Genomic DNA, 19,456 nt, shown 5'->3' with positions numbered 1-19,456 from the left:
TTTTACAGACGCGTAAAAATACGTGCCACCCTTGTTACGAGCCAGGGCTGCGAGCAACGCGAGAGGCCGGCGAGGGGTTGTTACCCCAGGAATATGGTTTCAATTTGTTAGTTAGGTACGCGGACGCACCCGATGCGAAATCGGGGAGTCGCTAGGATAGTTGACGTCGAGGACGCACCTGATGCGAAATCAGGGAACCTCTGGGAGGTTGGAGTCAAACGCAGACGCACCCGATGCGAAACCGAGGAGCTACTAGGAGGATGAAACATCGCGAACGCACCCAATGCGAGATCGGGGAGTCACTAGGTTGGACACGCGGCGAACCCGATATGAAAGGAAGGTGGAAAACTCACAGACGTACCTGATGCAAAGTCAGGGAGCTGCTAGAATACGGAAGAACTCAATGCGAAATCGGGGATCCCCTAGGATGGTATAGTTTTCGTGGAAGCACCCAATGCGGAACCGGGGAGCCACTAGGTGGGAGAAATCTCCGTTGATTTGAATTTAAGATTAGTAAGCCTCATAACTTATATATAATTTAATTGATACAATCCGAGCGGTAAGATTGTATCGTGTGGGAACGTTCAATTATTAGATTAGGATATTAGGCAATAATTAAGGGTTGTATATTACGCGAGTTAACAAACAAGACAAATAGATTCTGATTTAAGATAATTACAAATGTTGTTGTTTGTGTCGCGAGTGAATGTACAATTTGAGAATTTGTTACCTATGTTGCACGGTGTTGACGCACTGGCAATGCGGGGTTAGATGGCGATTGTTGAATGCCAAATAGAATATATACCGAACTAACGGAATCTATAAGGTTATGAATCTTGACTGAACCGCTTCTCGACTAACCAAAGAGGATGAAAACGAATGGGTTTATATACCTTGAAAGTGAAAGGGGTACTCTGTTTAAGATTTGATGTCGCGTAGGGTCACAATCACATTTTTTGTCACTTCTAATGAAAAGCAGGCCTCAGTTAGATTTTCGTTGAAAGGGGTTAATGAAGGTTATCCGGGCTATTTCCTATCAGAATATTGATTAACGGATGCCAGAAGGGAGTGTCTAGAGATTTTGATATAAGGAAGGCATACAGTATCTTTCGTTAATAAAAGGGGCCTGTTGGGACGCTTTTCGTTCTCAGAAAAGAGATTAGAAATTCTAATCGAAATAAACGTGGAGAACGTCTCCATACGTAACACCCTTTTTTCATTATATTATAAGACTAGAACTATCACGCCGATGAAAATGAGTTTTTGGAAGCTTATAGCGAAAACATAAAAGTGTTTACCGAAAATGTTGTCATTTGGAAAAAATGTTTTTTTCACCATTTATTTGGCAATTATTTTAAACAAATGCTATGTTTTCGTAGCAGGTACCTTTGTAAAAATTTGAAAAAAATTGAGGTTATAGCCTCAAGTGTCTCCTTTACGGACCTGTTTGTAAAAAAGCGGAAACTTTAAAATTGACGAAATTAAAGTTATTTCAAGTGAACGCTGCATCGCGATACACAGCCTCGCACGGTTGGCCCTGTGCCCGGGAGGCCATAAGCCTAACAGCCTCCCGGGCTCTGCTTCTACCGTGCGCCAACCGTGCTAGGCTATGTACCGCGGTGAAGCGTTCACTTCAAATAATTTTAATTTCGTCAATTTTGAAGTGTCCGATTTTTTAAAAACAGGTCCGTGAAGTGAATTTCTCTAACAATTCATAATTGTATTAGATCATGTGGCAGTCGCATATGTACATGGTGTAAGGACGACAAGTACTGCTGCTCGGTCGCAGCTCGTAACCGCTCGTCTGCCGTCCAAAAGAAGGCAATGTCGCTGTGCAGCGTACACTTGAAACCATTTTAATTTCGCCATTTTTAAAGTGTCACCATTCTTGAGAAGCCTACCGTTAGGTGTGCCTATCCCCACCTCAGCTGCGCCCGTAGTACCATTGTTTTGTCTTCGACGTCACCCGCTACATAGTAGTCAATATATGGACTGCAGCCGAAAATGCGTGTGAAACGAGGCCTGCCCCTTCCAGTGTGAACCAATCAGCCGCGCATTGGTACCTCTACTCTGTCCAACGAGACGAGGCAGTGAAGTATCAGCGTGCGTCCTTTGCTAATTATCTTGGAAGGATAATGTCACGTCTGCCGACGTGTTGCTGCGCTAGGTTATAACTAGATGTCGCGTTAGGTCATAAGTTGTATAATATATAGATAGCCACTACATTACATCACATAGAATTCTAAGTCCCGTATTCCTCATCTCCGAGGCGCGCCAAGATGCGCGACATTACGTCACCGCGCTCTAGCGAGCCCCACTACGACGCGTAATACGTCACGCGCCCCTCCACGCGATCTCCGAGCGAAAGAGGTCTGGACAATTCCCGAGGAAGTCGGTTCTCATCCGCGACCTGGTCGCGTCAACATCTCGCGTTTTCATTTCAAACGTTACTACCTCTTATTATATCTAGCTGTTCCAATATTTAGTATTAAGAGTCTTGTATTCCAACTACTTCTTTGAATATATATATTTAGTGTTAACCATTCAAATCCTGCCATTTATTACCCGCCAATCCCGCGCAAGAGAGTGCCGCGTCGCGCCGGTTGTAACCACTAATTACGCCAGTTGTTTCGCCCTCTCGTGTCTAACAATCCAATCCATTCGGCGAACGTCTGCACCATCTCGCGGCCGCGCAGCATCAGGACCAACATCTTCAGAGAGAGAGAGAGAGCCATCGACCTAAGAGGGACAAGGACACCGACCTATTCTCCGTAGCCAACCCGAGGAAGCACGGCTGCCCCATCTGTCTCTGTTTCTTGCAATCTGTCCAGGACTGTTGGTGAGTAGCATATCTACATATTTACGTGGAACCGTGGACCCGGCTAGACTTCGAACGTACGAGTCGAGTGAGCCAAATGGTTGTAATTTTGAAGCGTCTCTCCGCGGTAAAATCGCGAAGCGTCTTTACCATCGCATAACCAAGCGTGGGACGTAACAAATTGGTGGCAGCGGTGGGATCTCAACCACCACGGTTCAAAATGTCAAAAACTCCAGACGGTTCCGCAGGAAATCTCCGCAATAACTCATCGAAAATGTCCGAAGATGAAATTAAAATGCTACAGAGTCAACTCCGCGAGAAAGAGCGTAGACTCCGCGAAGAAGCAGTTGCTTTTGAAGCGGAAAAATCACAATTTCTCGTCGATGCCGAGCAGGCAAGACAAAAGTACCGGAAAGACCGCGACTCCCTCCGCGACGCCCTTTCAGATAACGCGAGTCTCCGCGCACAAATCTCCCAGTTGCAAGGAGATACTAAGGCCCTCGGAGACCACCGCGTGACGCCGCGACCTATACCAATTCCGGACGAAGTCGCGAGTCGTAATCTTCCCGGCCCAAGCCACGGTCAACCCGAAATGCCGTCAGGAAGCGCGAGCTACACGATGAAAGCGCCGCTATAGACTCGATCCCCACGTTCGACGGGAATAACATGCCCGTGTTACAATTCGTACGCACTTGTCGTCGCGCCCGTGACCTCGTGCCGATCCAAGCCGAGCAAACCTTGGCTAAATTGATAATTACAAAATTACGCGGTCACGCCTACACAGCTATAGAACACGAACACCTAGACACCGTCGCCCACATCTGCAATCGCCTTAAAGATGTGCTAGGACCGCGACACTCAGTTGATCATTACCGCGGCGAAATGACCAACATATATATGAAACCGAACGAGCACATCCTCGATTTCATTAGCCGCGTGAAAGACCTCCGAGCCGCGATACTAGATTGCGACAGATCGCGTCCCAACGTTGCTGACGTAGACGCATTGACACGCGATAGCTTCATAAGCGGTCTAATACCAAACCTCCGATCCGGAATGCGCACGTACCGCAACGCCCCGTTGAACCGCGTTTTCGACGAGGCCATCGAATTCCACAAGGAAGCGGAAATCGACAAAATCCGCTACGACCGCCCAGAGCGACAGGTGCGATTCACCGAATCCAGAACCGATAAGGCTGGTAACAACGACACCTCACACCTGCCCTCGCGTTATAATCAGCGATCGGATTACCGCCGCCCTGAGCGATCCTATTCGCCCTATCGCGATAATGATAACGCGAATCATAACAGAAGCCCGACGCCGGACAGATACCGATATCAGTCCCCCTATGCAACGCGACACGATTCGCGTGCCATCCGAAACGATATCACGCGCGATAACCCTCGATCCCGCGATGCGTACATGCCGCCCCACCGTGACTCACATAGACCGGAAGTTGCACCGCGCTCACCCGCTAAATACAGCAACTACTGTAAGAACGCGGGTCATGACATTCATGAGTGCAGGAAGCGCGAGTATAATAATCGCATCCCCCCGTGAAAACTAGTCGGGAAACGGACGAAACCTCCCGTCTGCTTCGGGTCCCCGACGGGAGGAAACGAGTCCCCGCGACCCACACCGAGTTCGAGCAATAAGCCAAGAGGAGCCCAGGGAGAACCGCGAGCCATCTCCCGAATCGAACTAAGGTCCGATACCACCGTGCCCCACGTCCGGGTCGCTTGTCCCGAGCTTCGCGACGAAGCGAACTTAATGGTAGTTACCGGAGCTGAACCGAACATAATTAAGATCTCGCTACTAAAACCCGGCGTGTCAATCAATACCAATAACGCTGTAAATATATCCGGTATCACGGAAGGGCACGTATCAACTCTTGGCTCCGCGATGTTGACGGTCGACGAGACCGAAATAGAATTTCACGTCGTGCCGGACGCATTCCCAATTCCTACCGACGGAATACTGGGATCAGCATTTCTCGCGAAAGGCGCGGAAATTTCATATGCCCGACACTGCGTTTCGTGGAAGGGGAAAGACATACCCTTCATTAACTTAAACACGTGTCACATTAAGGCACGATCTTCTGCGTGCATTGCGATACTCGCCACCGGCCCCGAATTCGGCTACGTACCGAGGTGCGAGCTAACGACCGGTGTACTCGTCCCGCATTGCCTCGCCCGCATCTCCGACGGAAAAATCTTTATTAAGGTTATAAACACGACAGAATCCGATATCACTCTCCCCATGCCGATCATGGAGCTGGAGGAGGTGGAAGAAATCGTGGAATCCGCGGAGTCCATTCAATCCCCTATTTCGCTAAATTCAAACGCAAACTCCAATCTCTATTCTAATTCCAACTCGAACACGAGCTCTACCATATCTTCTATATCCACTGGTTCTTCCAATTCACGCTCTCCCGCCTCGCGAATCGAGGAGATATCAGGCATAATAAGCACTGGTCACCTCGGCGAGGACGAGAAGCGTCACGTCGAAAATTTAATTCGAGATCACCACGATCTCTTCCATCTCCCAGGAGATCGTCTGGGAAAAACGAACGCCGTACGCCATAAAATCGTAACGACGGATCAGATGCCGGTTCATGTAAAACAGTATAGATATCCACCAATCCACAAGGAAGAGGTAGATAAGCAAATGAAGGAACTTTGGAAAGCGAAATTGTTACTCCTTCCGTGTCTCCGTATAACAGCCCCTTGTGGATTGTTCCTAAAAAGCCGGACGAGCACGGCAACAAGCGCTGGCGTATGGTAATCGATTTCCGTGCGCTAAATGAAAAATCGATCCCAGACGCATACCCTCTGCCAAGCATACTAGAGATCTTGGACCAGCTCGGGAGCGCAAAATACTTCAGCGTCTTCGATCTCGCGAACGGGTTTCATCAGATCGGCATGGAACCCGAGGACGCGGCCAAGACGGCATTTTCCACGCCGTACGGGCACTACGAATTTAAAAGAATGCCCTTCGGTCTCCGTAACGCCCCCGCCACCTTCCAGCGGTTAATGGATAATATTCTAACAGGACTCCAGGGCACGGAATTATTCGTGTACCTGGACGATATCGTCATATATGCTCGAAGTCTTACCGAGCACAAAACAAAATTCGAGAAGCTCGCTGGCAGGTTGCGACGAGCAAATTTGAAATTACAACCCTCAAAGTGTGGGCTCTTGCACCGCGAAGTCGCATACCTTGGCCACGTCATCGGGGAAGACGGAGTAAAACCGTGTCCTAAAAAGATAATAGCGGTTAAAGAGTTTCCTCGCCCCAAAAATGTTAAGAGCGTCCGCGAATTTTTAGGGCTCGCGGGCTACTACCGCCGATTCATAAATCAGTTTTCGCAAATTTCTAAACCACCGACTATCCTCTTGAAAAAGGAAAAGAAGTTCGAATGGGGTTCTGAGCAGGAGTCCGCTTTTAACACCTTGCGTGAAATTTTAACAACAGAACCTTTATTGCAATATCCGGATTTCTCTCGTGAATTCAACATCACTACCGACGCGTCAGGCTATGCCATAGGAGGAGTTCTTAGCCAAGGCGAGCCAGGGAAATATCGACCTATCGCATACGCGTCTCGGTTATTACATGGGGCAGAGCTAAATTACTCAACTATCGAAAAGGAATGCCTCGCCATAGTTTACTGCGTACAGCATTTCAGACCGTACGTTTACGGACACAAATTCAACTTAATCACCGATCACCAATCCTTAGTCTGGGTCAATTCAGTCAAGGATCCTACGTCACGCCTTCTGCGTTGGCGATTAAAATTAGCCGAGTATGATTACCGTGTAACGTACAAAACCGGTAAGACAAATTTAAATGCAGACGCGTTGTCTCGAAACCCCGTATCAATGTTGCCTCTATCCGATTTCTCAGAATCCGCCATTTTCGACGCCATTCCTACCCGATCCGCAAAGGCCGATAGCCATTCGACCGCGTCCGCCTCTCAGAATCGCCAACTAATCAGCACACCCGAGCCGCCATCACGTTCCTTATCTCCGGAACCTCGTCTTTCTCCGACCCCTGACCTTCCACTTCCTAGTTTTCCCTTACGCCTACAGCGCGCCCCTCCTCCAAGACCAACGCCCCGCGACACCACTCCAATCCCGTTACCACGCGGAATTCCTCCCACTCCCGTTTCGTCCAATAACACCTCCCCATCGCCGACCGACTCAATGACCGACGAAGACGAAGACAGCGACGAGAACGTTTCCTAGCCTCTAAACACACCGACGACTATGACGCACAGGCGAACTTTAATTTATACCAGAGACCGATTAATTATGCGAAATGACAATTTGGTAGGCTTCATCACACTCGACGGACATCCCCTCGACACTGGAACCATAGATCTGACCCTGAACAATAGATGAATTGTAGATCAATCTGAACTGTAGATCAATGATAACATTTGAGTAGTTTGGGAAGATATTTTTAGTGATAGTCACTTGTGATAGCAATCATTGCTGGCCTACGAATTAAAAATTCTGTGTCACCGGATCGTTACAGTAAATCGTGAAATTATTTCAACAAAGTGTGTTATCTTTTTGCAGGAAACTGTTTACTCCACGGACCAGTCGCAGAAGAAATTCGAGACATCGAAAAAAATCTTCCCGCCCTCTCCGAGTCCTTCGAAATTCGTGAAGAATGAATTTCGTGAAAGTGACTATGAGAGCGATTATGACGGCAGAATACCACCCCTTTGGAAGCCGCGAGGCTACGAAAGCGACGATCAGACTTTCAGACCCGTGAAACCTAATCTCGCTGGTCCAGGTATTTACGAATCTCGATAAATTAGATATAATTGAATAACACTAATTAATAGTTTATGGTGCATAGAAAAACAAAATATATTATCGAATTTCGCCAAATTAAAAACAGAAAACGTGTTTTCTGAAACAGTGAGGCATAATGTAAATTATAAAAATACTGAAAAAGTCACATTTGCTGGGACTGCGAATATACACTACATTAATTCCACATACAACAAAAGAAATTGTGTTCACTGAAATGTTAAAATCACTTTCGCGCCAATAAATGAAGTTCTACTGTAGAAATCTTACGGTCGACGGGTCTCGCAAACAATCTATCGCAAATAAAGTTAAAGCGAATTCACACTTCTTCACTTTGGACGTACATCGCGGATGAACCATCCACAATAAATATGAAAGATGAAAACCGTAGTATTTATACTTTTTCGCGATGGTTGAATTCAGTTCACTGGTTCAATAGCAGAAGAGAGAATAGTCAAATGTTAAAATAAAAACGGACATTAAAACGGAGCATCAAAACTGAAGGATGAAAACGAACACTATTTGTTTGGACAGATTTATCAGTGTCATTTTTCTGTTTCACTGTGAGTGTGAGTCGTTCAGTGAGTTCTTTAAACGTAGAAACTGATCCTAGTTTGTTCACCGATAGTTTGTGATGGAAACGATCTTTACTCCTTTTATAAGAGACGAATCGTCCGGAACGTATGGTACATCCAAAGCGAAAAGTCTAAATTCGCGAGTTTGCGCGAAGAGAAAAGCTTTCGAAGATCGTCGGTAGAACACAATGGTACAGGCTGTGTCAATGGGTCTCACTCTTTTTCGACTTTTTTCCAGCTTACAACAAGTAGTCCTCCTGGCAAGCTTTCTTCCCTTCTCGTTGTTTACCTCGCAAGACAAGTTCTCCTCTCTTCCCGCTTCTTCGCTTGCTTCTCTCTATTCTTCTCGGCCACTCGAAGTACGTACTACAATCTCCCCGCTTGATCTTCACCCTCCACCAGCTCGTGGCTAACCTGCCTTCTTCTTCTACATGTATCGCCTACTCTCTTCTTGGTCACTATATCACGCTGGTTTCACCTTCGTTCTAAAAAAAAAACAGTACACAAAACCATAAAAAAAAACACACAAAAATCGAGAAACCCTTCGAAAGTCGCGGGTCCCGCGATCGTCCATCGTCGAAATCAAAGAATATCACATCGGCCATTGAGATTCGAGATCCCGGCAACGTCGTGTGAAACCGGTTCGAGCACCAGGTGCAACCTCTGTCCGCTTTCTTCGTCTTCTCTCGTCCGAGGTCAACCGGGGACTATTTTCTCCCGATAGGAAAGCCGAAGGAGTCGTTGCTGATCGAAGAGATCTCGACGCGCGAACAGAGATCGAAGGAGCTATCGAGAAAGGAGGAAAAGCGCGCGACCACCCCGAAGACGGTTCTCTTGCCTGGTTCTCCTCCGGAGCTGGCATACGCTCCACCGCCACCGCAACCGCAACCTCAACCTCAACCGCAACCTCAACCTCAACCTCAGTACTACGAAGCCAGATCCGGAGTGCCGTTCCACAATGCTATCGGCACGGAGACGAAGAAGACGGTGAGGATGGACGAGTCGACGGAGAACAGCAGGAGGATCGTCACGATGGAGCAGACCAGCAGGGTGATCAAGTTCGGCGACGGTCAGAAAACCGCTCCAGATTTCAGCAGCTTCGAGGCTCAGAAACAGAGGTCGCAGTACAAGGTGCCGGTCCCGAAGAAGTTCGTGCAGGGTCAGTTGAGGGAGTCCGACTACGAGAGCGACATCGACACAAGGATCAAGCCGAAATGGGCCCCGCCGGACAGCGACACCGAGGAGCCGAGATACAGGAAGGTCCAGCCGCCTTCTATCAAGTCGCCTAGGTCTTCTAGCGCACCTGTCAGACAGGAACACGTGGTGTCGCCGATGGAGTTCGACAGGGGACCGCCTGTCCTCAAGAAACAGACCTCGATGACCCAGCTCAGGGACGAAAGTCGCAGAAAGACCGAGTCCGAGACCAGAATCAAGAGGGACTTCGACTCCAAGCAGGAGGAGTTGAAGCCTGGATCGCCGCCAGAGTTTGGATTCATTTCGAGGACCGACGTGAAGAAGGCTGTCAATCGTAAGAATCTCGTCAATGTCTCTCTGTTGCGCATGCTTAGTTGTCGGCGACAGCTTTTGCTACTTGTCGGAGGGATTCGAGGAGGATTCGGGACCGTTTGACCACGTGGACGGATCTAGGGGATCTGTTCTTTATTTTATCTAGTTCTATTCACTGGTATACATTCTTTCATAAGCTCAACAGACACGAGCAACGAGCTCTCTACTGTTGGGGCGCCCTCTGGATTGCCCCAAGGAGCAAAGTTTTGTAGTGAACGGGGCAAATGGAGAGAGAAAAGAAATTTTTTCTCTACGTTAACTTCGCACGAGCAAGCTGTGAATTTCTTTAAATTCAACGGAGCCAGAGCCCAGTGCCCTACGGGGCAATCTGCTCCCATTTCTGAATTATTATAATCGAGTTTGAAGAAATTTTCTCGATTGCAGTTTTCGAGGGACGCCTCGGGCACGTTTCGATAAAGATCAATGTCGGGAAATGTCTATTATCGATTATATTTTCGAGATGTAGATATATCGGTCTTTCTGTTACTGTTCCATTCTTCGACGCATTTTCACTTTAATGGTCGCCACATTTGCATCGTCTTTTCACGATTAACTTTCTTTGTGTCTCTTTCTCTTCTCTCTCTCTCTCTCTCTCTCTCTCTCTCTCTCTCTCTCTCTCTCTCACTCTCATTCTTTTCCTTCGCTTGCTCGAATACGCTGGCAAGATCGCTCTCTTCTCCCGTAACACGAAAAATCTGAAACATCCGCAGACGTCGCGTCGCGTCACATGAGCGACATGACCAGCAGCTTCAAGTCGAAAACCGAGAAATTCGTCAACGACATCCAGTCGGATCTGAAGCAGGGCAAACCGATCCTGAAACATCCGGCCGACAGCCGATCCGCCGATGCCGACGAGCCGAGAACGTACAGAGAAGAGAAACGAGTCTCGGAACACGGTAATCGATTTAACAACAGTACATCTCGAAGCTTGCATAGGGAACCTAAGGGGAAATTGTTCTGCGAATGTTTGCTAAATTCTGTAATACAATTTTCAGGAATTCTTTCCATAATTATGGTACGCCTAACGTCGTCATTCGCTAGAATTACCGAACAAGTCTGCCACATACACGACTTTGTAGAATCATTTATGACAATAAAAATCACAGAAAACCTGAATAATCCGATTTTCCTTTTACAAGTACAGAAATTATAAAATTTACAACATTATAACGTTGGATGTACCATGAATTGAAAAAGATTCGTGAAAACTGTTTTTAGCAACATTCGCGGAAGCATGTCCCCTTAAATTTCTATGTTGAGATTATTTTTTAAAGGACCTGAAACCTTTAACTTACTATTATTTATATAATTTTATTAGAATAAGTTGCTGTCGAGCTGCTTACTCTTTAGAATTGCAATATATTTCAAATCTTCTTTACTCGTGCTGATCATGTTCAAAGATTCTGCAAGAAAAACAATGTTTCGTTAGAAAATCATTTAGAAATGATCAATTAAGAGGCCGGTAGACTCTATATGCAAGCTTCGCGTCTATATTCAAGAATATCAATCTCGAAACACGTACACAATTGACTAGAACACGATTAACGAATCATCAAAGCTACATATATTACTGAAAACATGTTGATTAAGTCGGTCGAAGCTGCAATCGGGTTTCACGACAACGAGAAAAATAGAATAATGAAACGAAGAGTATGAAATGGAAATTTAAAGTGAGCGAATGCTATGTCGGACGTAATAAACATCTGCGCGACCAACCGCAGGGACGAAGCAAATCGACCCGGACACCGGGCTGATATACTTCAAGTACGACTTCGGGTACGAGTTCGGCATCGTGTTGCCTGGCGAGGGCAAGAAAACGGTGAGCAGCACGAACAGAACGATACAAGGTCAGAGACGCGGCAGCGACATCGAGGTGCCGATCGTCCACGAGTTCACCGCCAGAAAGGAGAACGGTTTCGCGAAGAGGAGCGGTGCAACGTCCTCCTCGAACCGATCTGGGAAACCGGCGAGCAAGTTCTGCACCTCGAAGACCGTGAAATGGGAGCCGACGTCGGAGAGCGAGTTCTCCGAAGCAGAGGACATCAGAAACGCGAGAAAAAGGCATACGACCGATGGAGGGAGCACGATGACACCACCTAGCCTCGTGATACCTTGCTCACCATCGCCCTCCAGATGGGATCACACGACGCCCAGTCCGCTTTCCCTCAGTCCAAGCTTACCGAGCCTTTCCCCCAGATACAGTAGTGCCACTGGACCACCCAGCAACGTCGACTCAGCAGGTACTCACCTGCTTTTGCCTGTCAAAAATCAAAAATCTCTAGAACTTCGATGTGACATCTGCACCCTTCCGATCTTTCGAGGTTCTTGAGTTTTTAGAAGCGGGATTTTCCATTTAAACATCTGAAACGAATTGCAGAGCATGTATTTGGGTGCTTGACACGTCTCAGATTTTTCTCGGAATTTCGAAAAATCATTAACTAGGGAAAATAGGTGAAAAACTGATTTTTCGATTTTACCCCATAACTACCCTCCTGATCGAGACATGGGGATGAAATTTAACACAGAATGGTTTTTCTTGATGCCCTATCAGATGACCCATCGGCCACATATGCAATTCGACTCAAGGACGCTTTTAACCTATACCCTTTCCACAGTGTTTATGACAATTTATTATATATTCTTAGTTGTTCTTTGAACCTGTGCTTCCTATGCTTTTGAACTCTGCAACGCATTGCACCCTCCGGTTCGTTTTGCCATAACTTGATAAATAATGCTTTTCGTCCAGTTCTTCCTCCAGCAACCTTATTTTCTCGAATTTGGATTTTCTGTCCTTCCGTTTTGATTCCACAGGCATATTACGGATCTTTCTCTCCTGAATTTGTCGCTACCACTGTTTGCGCCACTGCACTTCTGTTCTGATTAATATGTTGAAAATTTGCACTCTCTTATCGTGAGAAACAAACACTTCTATTCTGCCAAGTGCAACGAAAACGTAGAAAAATGTTGAAACGGGCTCGAGTTAAATCGAGATGATTATTCTAGGATCACCGTGGCCGACGACTAATGGAGTGACCTCGAGCAAAGAAGTGATTCAACCTTATCTCGAAATACTACCGAAGAAGGCTCCCCTTTTCATCACGGTAACCTATCTTCACGTTGTCATTTCATTTACACCGAGTTCTCTCCTTACGCGATAACATAAATTCGTCTAGAAAAATATATTGAATATACATACCTTTGATAGAAATATGATAGAAGATTCGGGACCTAAAAAATCAGCAGAAATAATAAAGAAACCATGTGAAAATTCCTGTTAGAACCGTATAGATAATCTACTGAATACAAAGCATTTTCATTTTACGATACAGTCGATCAATTGCTGTTCGAATTTCTAATTTTGTAAATTTTGACCACAGCCACTGAGAGACATCGCCGTTGTCAGCGGACAAACAGCAAGATTTGAGTGCATCGTTCAAGCTGAACCACAGCCTAATATCCTTTGGTCCAAGGACGGTAGAATCGTCGAGAATTCTTCGAGCTATGAAATCCACTATAGAAACGGCGTTTGTCGTCTGACTATAGTGCGAGCCTATCCAGGTATGTATTAAATTTTAAGAAAATGACTACAATTAAAATAAAGATGCATTTAAGATGAAGAAATTGAATAGCGTGTAGAATTGTCTTGCTTGTTTCTCGAATGAAAATGTTGTTATTATCATCATTACCAACCTGTAATTAACTGTTTCAGAGGACGCTGGCATTTACGCGTGCACCGCAACGAACAGCTTAGGTTCGACAGTGACTTCGGCGACGTTGCAGGTGCCAGGTAACAGACGATCAATATACGCGCCTCTTTAATAATGGTCGAGAAGGGATATAAAAACGAAAGCAAACCAAAACGCGATCTAATACGAAGGTGGTGGAACATTGGGCCTCTAACTTCGATCGGCTGTAATCACGATTCACAACGCTCCATTACAATGAAAAGTAAAATGAACGCATCGAACATCAAATTCGATACCATCCACGCAAATCTCGGCGCAAATCAAAATCGAACCAACGAATATCGAACTCCCCACCCCCCACCCCTCCTCCGTCTGAGACACAACGAAAGCGAATTAAACTCGAATGTCGTAAACTCAACGGGGAAAAAGAGCCTGTCAGTTTTTCTTTTTTCGAAGCAGAAACTGGTGTCGCGCGACTTTTCGCTGCATTTTGAAAACGATTTTGCGACAGGGGCGAGGAGAACTAGTCATTCGTAACCGAATAGTGAGAAGTCGAAGAAACCGAACGAACGAAAACGGAATTTGCTGGTGGAACGTGTTTTACTTGAAACTGATCGGCCCGTAGTGAGCTTTCCTCGAATGCATTTTTTTCTGTCGTTGTTGCCGTGGAACGATTTGGAAACGCTTTTAAGTAGGTCGTTTTCTTTTTTTTTTCTCTGGTCTCTTTCTATGCTCCCTGCGTCTTGATTCTCTTTTCCCTTCGGCCTTTCCTCCCTTCGTCTCTCTGCCTCCATCTTTCTCGGGTATCCTCCTTTCTACTCTCTTGTTCAGCACGCAGTGTACGCATATCATAAATATAGTCTTTCCTTGAGTTTTCTTTCTCTCCTTCTTACTCTCTCTCTATTTTATTTTTCTCGCCCGTCCCGTTATAGCATAGAATCGCGATAATTTGTCTATTCTCTTTCTTTTCGAGGGAACCTCGTAGACAAACCGAGATCCGTCGCGAGCAAAATGTCGACCATACACGACTGTAAACGAGACCAAACATGGCGGCGATGCTGTCGTAGCTCAAACTCTATTAATCGCGTTTCGTTCACGGGTAAAATGGTCGCCAGGAAAATTAAGTTACCGTGATTCTGTTCGAAACAATATGCTAGTCAAACTTCGTCAGGCTTCGCGCGAGAGCAAGAGAATGGTTTATTTATAAGCGAGAATCGAATAAAAATGGTTGCAGGAGGAGCGGCTTCGTTCGCGAGAGTAGAGATATCCTTCTTTTCTGATATCGGCACGTTTGATTGGTTTAATTTTCGGCTATGAAGATTTGTTATCTACATTGTCATTCGTCGAACTAACGAATTATTATTGAGATATATACTGTGTAAATAAACGTGTGCTTCCTCTGCAATACAAAAAATCATGGGTACCACGGTGTAACGAATTATTTTCTGCGCCCTTCGATCCCGTCCCGACTCTCTCTCTCTCTCTCTCTCTCTCTCTCTCTCTCTCTCTCTCTCTCTCTCTCTCTCTCTCTCTCTTTCTCTCTTTTCTATTCTGTTGGCTGATTGTTCTCTGCTGATAGTACAATTTTCACTTGCTGGAGTAAAGCAACGCTGGTTATGGTGCAGAATGGTAGGTTTTTTTGCTGTTTTTAGCGGGTATATATATGCATGGTAGATAGTCTAACACGAGATGTTTAACACGAGACTATTAACACGATCAGTGCAATATTTTTAATCTACTAAAATTATTGAAGAAAACAAACAAATTCTTGAGTAACTTCTGTTTCTTGGAAGAAATGGAGAATATTTGTATTTGGCATCAAGGTGCAATCTATTTATCGCCCTCATTGAAAACGCGTAACTGTAGATCTTATTCTAGAGAGGGTTAGGTTAGTTAGGCTCACTAAGTCACCCTTTGTCGTTGCTAGACAACCAGAACACTTAGTTTCCGGTCACCGTCAGACAAGAAATATCTCTCTCTTTTATTAGTAGATATCTAGATTAGGCAGTCTTTGTAGGCTACCAGTATGCTTAGGTACCCGTGACTATCCAATAGCTCTTTTCTCGGTAAAAGACACATGGGTTAGATCTCGATTAATTAGTATTTAATTAAAGACTAAAAATTCTCTAGTATCGGATTGTTCGAACCATTGAGTCTAGATAATTCTCTAATGCCAAAGATTTTCCATTTTTATTGATCCGTTGATTACCAAACTAACAATTTAAGTAACTGAAGCAAGCTAAGTGTTTTATTTAAAGAAACAAAAATTGAACAATTCCCCTACTATTACAAAAGAAAATAATCTGCTGGATTTATGTATTCATAATAAAAATGAATAGGTAAAATACGAAATTGTGAACGTATTAGAAGAGTTTAAGAATATTGCTACACTATTCTTGACTTATTAAAATTATTGGAAGGTAAGATAGATTTTTAATTTTATTTCTCTTTCTTACAATTCACGTGAAAAGTATACAGATCCGTTGTCTAATAATCACCGTGAGGTTCAGTATTTCTAAGCATTTGCTTTGTGACGCAACGAAATATGAAACTTGTCAGAAGATGCGTTTGTTATGTTTCGCGAATTCGAATGAAACGAGGGATAAAGTGTCGCGAATAAACGTAGCGAGACGTTCAACGGTGCAATAATATATCGAAAGCATTGTTCCGCCTTGCTCTTGTTGTGTGATTAGTCATAAGTATTTCAGGCACTCGCTTATTTCGGGAGGGAAAAAGAAATATGTAGAGCACAACATCGCTACTAACATTCGAGGTTACTAACACATTTACGTCCCTCAGTGTGCAGGCCCCGTGGGGTTGTTAATTGAGCTTCTGAATTAATCATCCGCATTATATATATATATATATTTGGAGATGCGAAATTTAATATACCGATCCTACATGCGAATGATGCAACGATGAGTCAGTTCTTTTACGCTTTAAATTTGATTGTTAACTATTTAAAGTATTAAAAGTTGTTGCTATAATGAAATCATTTCAAATGACGTAAAACGATGCAAAAATGTTTTCTTCGAAAGAAATTCTGCTAAAATAAAATATATTCAGCTAATATAAAATAATATTATTGATGGCGTACTTAACACAAGAGTTCAGTAGATCAATTACAAAATTGAATAAGTAGCGAAAAAGAAAATCTGCGTAGCCATACATATTTCGAAACGAAAATTACGTAATTTTATGGAGGGGGTTGTGAGCAAGAAACGGTTAAATTCCGTATAACGTAATAAGTTCCGTGTAATTTTATACGGCATGTCAAACGGTTCACGGCGAGTCCAATGAACGTACACGTAAACGGGGATTAATATTTTTGGAAGGATCAAATACTCGAATGTTCCCATGCACGATGAACGGCTCTCGGATGATGCGGTATGAAAATAGACGGTAAGGTAATCCCGGAATGCGATGGAAAATATGAGTCGGCGATCCAAGAATAAACGAGAGAAAAACAAGCCGCCACGATTGTTAAAGATCTCTTTACGATTTCTCTTCGTTTTTTTTTTCTCCAGAAAAATGCGTCATACTCGTTCGGATTATCGAATCGCAGTTTCACTTTAAATCGTCGCACTGATTATGTTGCTCGGTTGTGGCAAAAATGCAATATGCAAGAGGATTCAAAGAAATGAAATGGGTATTTTATACCCACTTCAATATTCATTTTTAGATTTCATGCGGCTTTGTGTATTCCACCTTAATCTTATTTTCTGATTTATGAACAAAAAATATTTGTTTTGTACTGCATAATATGCTGTGGGTCTTGTAAGGTTAAATAAATTATTTTCATTTAGAGAAATTTTTCCTAGTTGCTTTTTATCGGCTGATTTAAAATGTGGAATGGCAATGGTGAAATGGTGAAAAGGAAAACTGATTTTGACGAACTCGTTAGTTTCTTCAGCTTTTTCTTCGAGTCGATACTTACGCGACCGTTACGAATGAGATTTACTGGTTTCACACAGACCCCACCGGTTCGTATCTGTGTAATAAGAAGCGATTGCGAATCTCCGGGAGGTCTGGTATGCGAGAGTCGCCGAAAATAGTCGCGAATCGACTAAATTTTACGACGATGCCCGTTGATTAAACCGGAGATGTCAGCCACGCTTTCGTTTGCGAGATCAGGATGGTCTTTGATACAAATGTCGGTTGAATGAACCTCGCGAATGCATTCGCAACGGGCTACTACTTGAAAACTACTTTTCATTTTTCGTTTGTAAACTGTCCCAAAGGTAAAGTCGTTTGGCACGTTTCCTATTGGAAGGACGTTGACACTCGATGAAGCTTGAAAAATCTTTTCGATTTTTCCATGGAAGCTAGGCTTAATTTCAACTAACTCTTTTTTTTATCGAACCTCGGTACTCGGAAGATACGAGACATTGCTACCTGTAGAAAAAAAGAAAATATAAACGAATTTTGGGAAACCATTTGTGTATGTTCAGTTAAGGAACCTGAAATCCAGATCAACAAGCTGTAGTTACTATCCCGAGCAAAGCTTGAGTTTTAGGTTAGGTTTTCGGGGGGGGGGGGGGGGGTAGGTTTGACAAAGACTGCCCCTTTCGTCACACTATACATCATATAATTGTTATACATAATCGATGAACTTAGAATCATATTTTCAAAGTGAGTTTATCTATCTTGTCTTGTACAACCCCTTCCAATTAAATAATATGTTTAGAAAAGTCAAACAAGGCCAATGAGTGGACAAGGTTGCTGAATATTACGATTCTGCAACCTGCGGACGCCATATAACTGCGGAAATGGCGCATTTTTGCTGTTTTGCAATTTAGACGAAATATTTAATGTTCTTCCATTTGCTTTGATGTCAGCGATTTAATAATTACGATTCAAAGTGAAAATATGAATTGTTTGTATTAATTGCAAGATACAGGAGCTACATAGACATTTGTTTCTTTCCTTAATAATCTTACTGACTTAAAAACAATACAACCTTGTTTTTCCTATTCCTCGAATATCTTCACTTCTTTTGTATTTGAGTTGTTACTTGTTATTATAAATAAAAAAATATTACATAGAAGTTTCATTTTATAAGAAATTTTACGATAAACGCATAAAGGTCTGCGCTCTAATTAGGTTTGTGAGTCAGCGAATGTTTGAAGTATTTCTGGATAATTGAATGAAAATATTGACAGATTCTCACGTCAGGCTAATATTAATTTTAGGAGTACCTTCGCCATTTTACGGTACCTACCGCGACCAAAATGTTGGCGAAAGGACGATCGAGAGTCCCCCAAAATACGTGGCACTGAGGGACCTCTTTCTACCTCAAGAGAACGATATGAAGCACCTGACTACCATAAATCGTCAGCAACAGTATGATTCGTCCATGGAAATTAGCATGTCCTCGGATCGCAGGTAATTAACCCGCTCAAAACGAGCGTTTCATACGACTCGACGAATACTGAATCGCAGATCTATTTATTGAGTTGGTGCTGAGGGTAATTAAACAACGTTTTCCTACATCTCTTTTCGGAGACACGCGTCGAGCAATACAAAGCTGAACTCGAAGGTTGCAGAACATTTGAATAATTTGGTATTCGCGTAATTAATTGATAAATAGCGGCAACAATAAACAGCTGTAATCGTAAAATCTGTAACAACTTGAGTTGTATTAATTGAGTCGCAGGAGAGTCACCGGTGAGTGATCGAGGCTGTTGTTTCTTTTAGTTACGCAGGTGGCAGCTATTTGGAGAGACAAAATGTGACGGAAGAATGCGACGAGATAACAAGTCGAAATCCGATATCACGTCGGCTCGAGTATTCCGATTTCGAGGCGAACGGTTTATTTCACGATGCCGGTGATTTTTGCTACGCAAACGAATATTCCGCGTGCACTCCATCGAAAGTGAAGCGACGAGACAACAGCGGTGAGTGGTTTTCTATCATATATTTGCCCAGATTTAGAGAAATTTAGATAACAAACGTTTATCAAGCTGTCCGTAAAGCGACTGTTCGGTCACC

General features: G+C 44.1%; 2 protein-coding genes across 2 annotated transcripts; both read left to right on the top strand.

Moving 5' to 3' along the window:
• The first annotated feature begins 3,484 nt into the window (after positions 1-3,484).
• On the top strand, positions 3,485-14,888 carry LOC143361014 (uncharacterized). Its single transcript, XM_076800254.1, has 12 exons — positions 3,485-4,016; positions 4,386-5,473; positions 5,566-5,821; positions 6,293-6,506; positions 6,557-6,620; positions 7,399-7,618; positions 8,938-9,741; positions 10,490-10,675; positions 11,501-12,019; positions 12,783-12,880; positions 13,157-13,337; positions 13,489-14,888. Exons 1-12 carry the CDS (start codon positions 3,485-3,487, stop codon positions 13,596-13,598), a joined length of 4,272 nt encoding a protein of 1,423 aa, XP_076656369.1. The 3' UTR covers positions 13,599-14,888.
• On the top strand, positions 13,601-19,436 carry LOC143361013 (uncharacterized). Its single transcript, XM_076800253.1, has 3 exons — positions 13,601-13,691; positions 18,628-18,850; positions 19,163-19,436. Exons 1-3 carry the CDS (start codon positions 13,601-13,603, stop codon positions 19,407-19,409), a joined length of 561 nt encoding a protein of 186 aa, XP_076656368.1. The 3' UTR covers positions 19,410-19,436.
• Positions 19,437-19,456: the final 20 nt, after the last annotated feature.

The sequence above is a fragment of the Halictus rubicundus genome, chromosome 14 (genome assembly GCF_050948215.1).
Source record: "Halictus rubicundus isolate RS-2024b chromosome 14, iyHalRubi1_principal, whole genome shotgun sequence".
Classification (NCBI taxonomy): domain Eukaryota; kingdom Metazoa; phylum Arthropoda; class Insecta; order Hymenoptera; family Halictidae; genus Halictus; species Halictus rubicundus.
Note: the sequence above shows the minus strand (reverse complement) of the source record. Positions and strands in the feature narration are given on the sequence as shown.

What these genes read in the sequence shown, in the direction of transcription:
- LOC143361014 (XM_076800254.1), top strand. Translation starts at nt 3,485, where the DNA reads ATGCCCGTGTTACAATTCGTACGCACTTGTCGTCGCGCCCGTGACCTC. An exon ending in ATCCAGAACCGATAAGGCTG is followed by an intron (nt 4,017 to 4,385) that starts GTAACAACGACA and finishes CGTGAAAACTAG; the next exon opens with TCGGGAAACGGACGAAACCT. An exon ending in CAGCAACGTCGACTCAGCAG is followed by an intron (nt 12,020 to 12,782) that starts GTACTCACCTGC and finishes TGATTATTCTAG; the next exon opens with GATCACCGTGGCCGACGACT.
- LOC143361013 (XM_076800253.1), top strand. Translation starts at nt 13,601, where the DNA reads ATGGTCGAGAAGGGATATAAAAACGAAAGCAAACCAAAACGCGATCTA. An exon ending in GCCTCTAACTTCGATCGGCT is followed by an intron (nt 13,692 to 18,627) that starts GTAATCACGATT and finishes AAATATTGACAG; the next exon opens with ATTCTCACGTCAGGCTAATA. An exon ending in AGCATGTCCTCGGATCGCAG is followed by an intron (nt 18,851 to 19,162) that starts GTAATTAACCCG and finishes TGTTTCTTTTAG; the next exon opens with TTACGCAGGTGGCAGCTATT.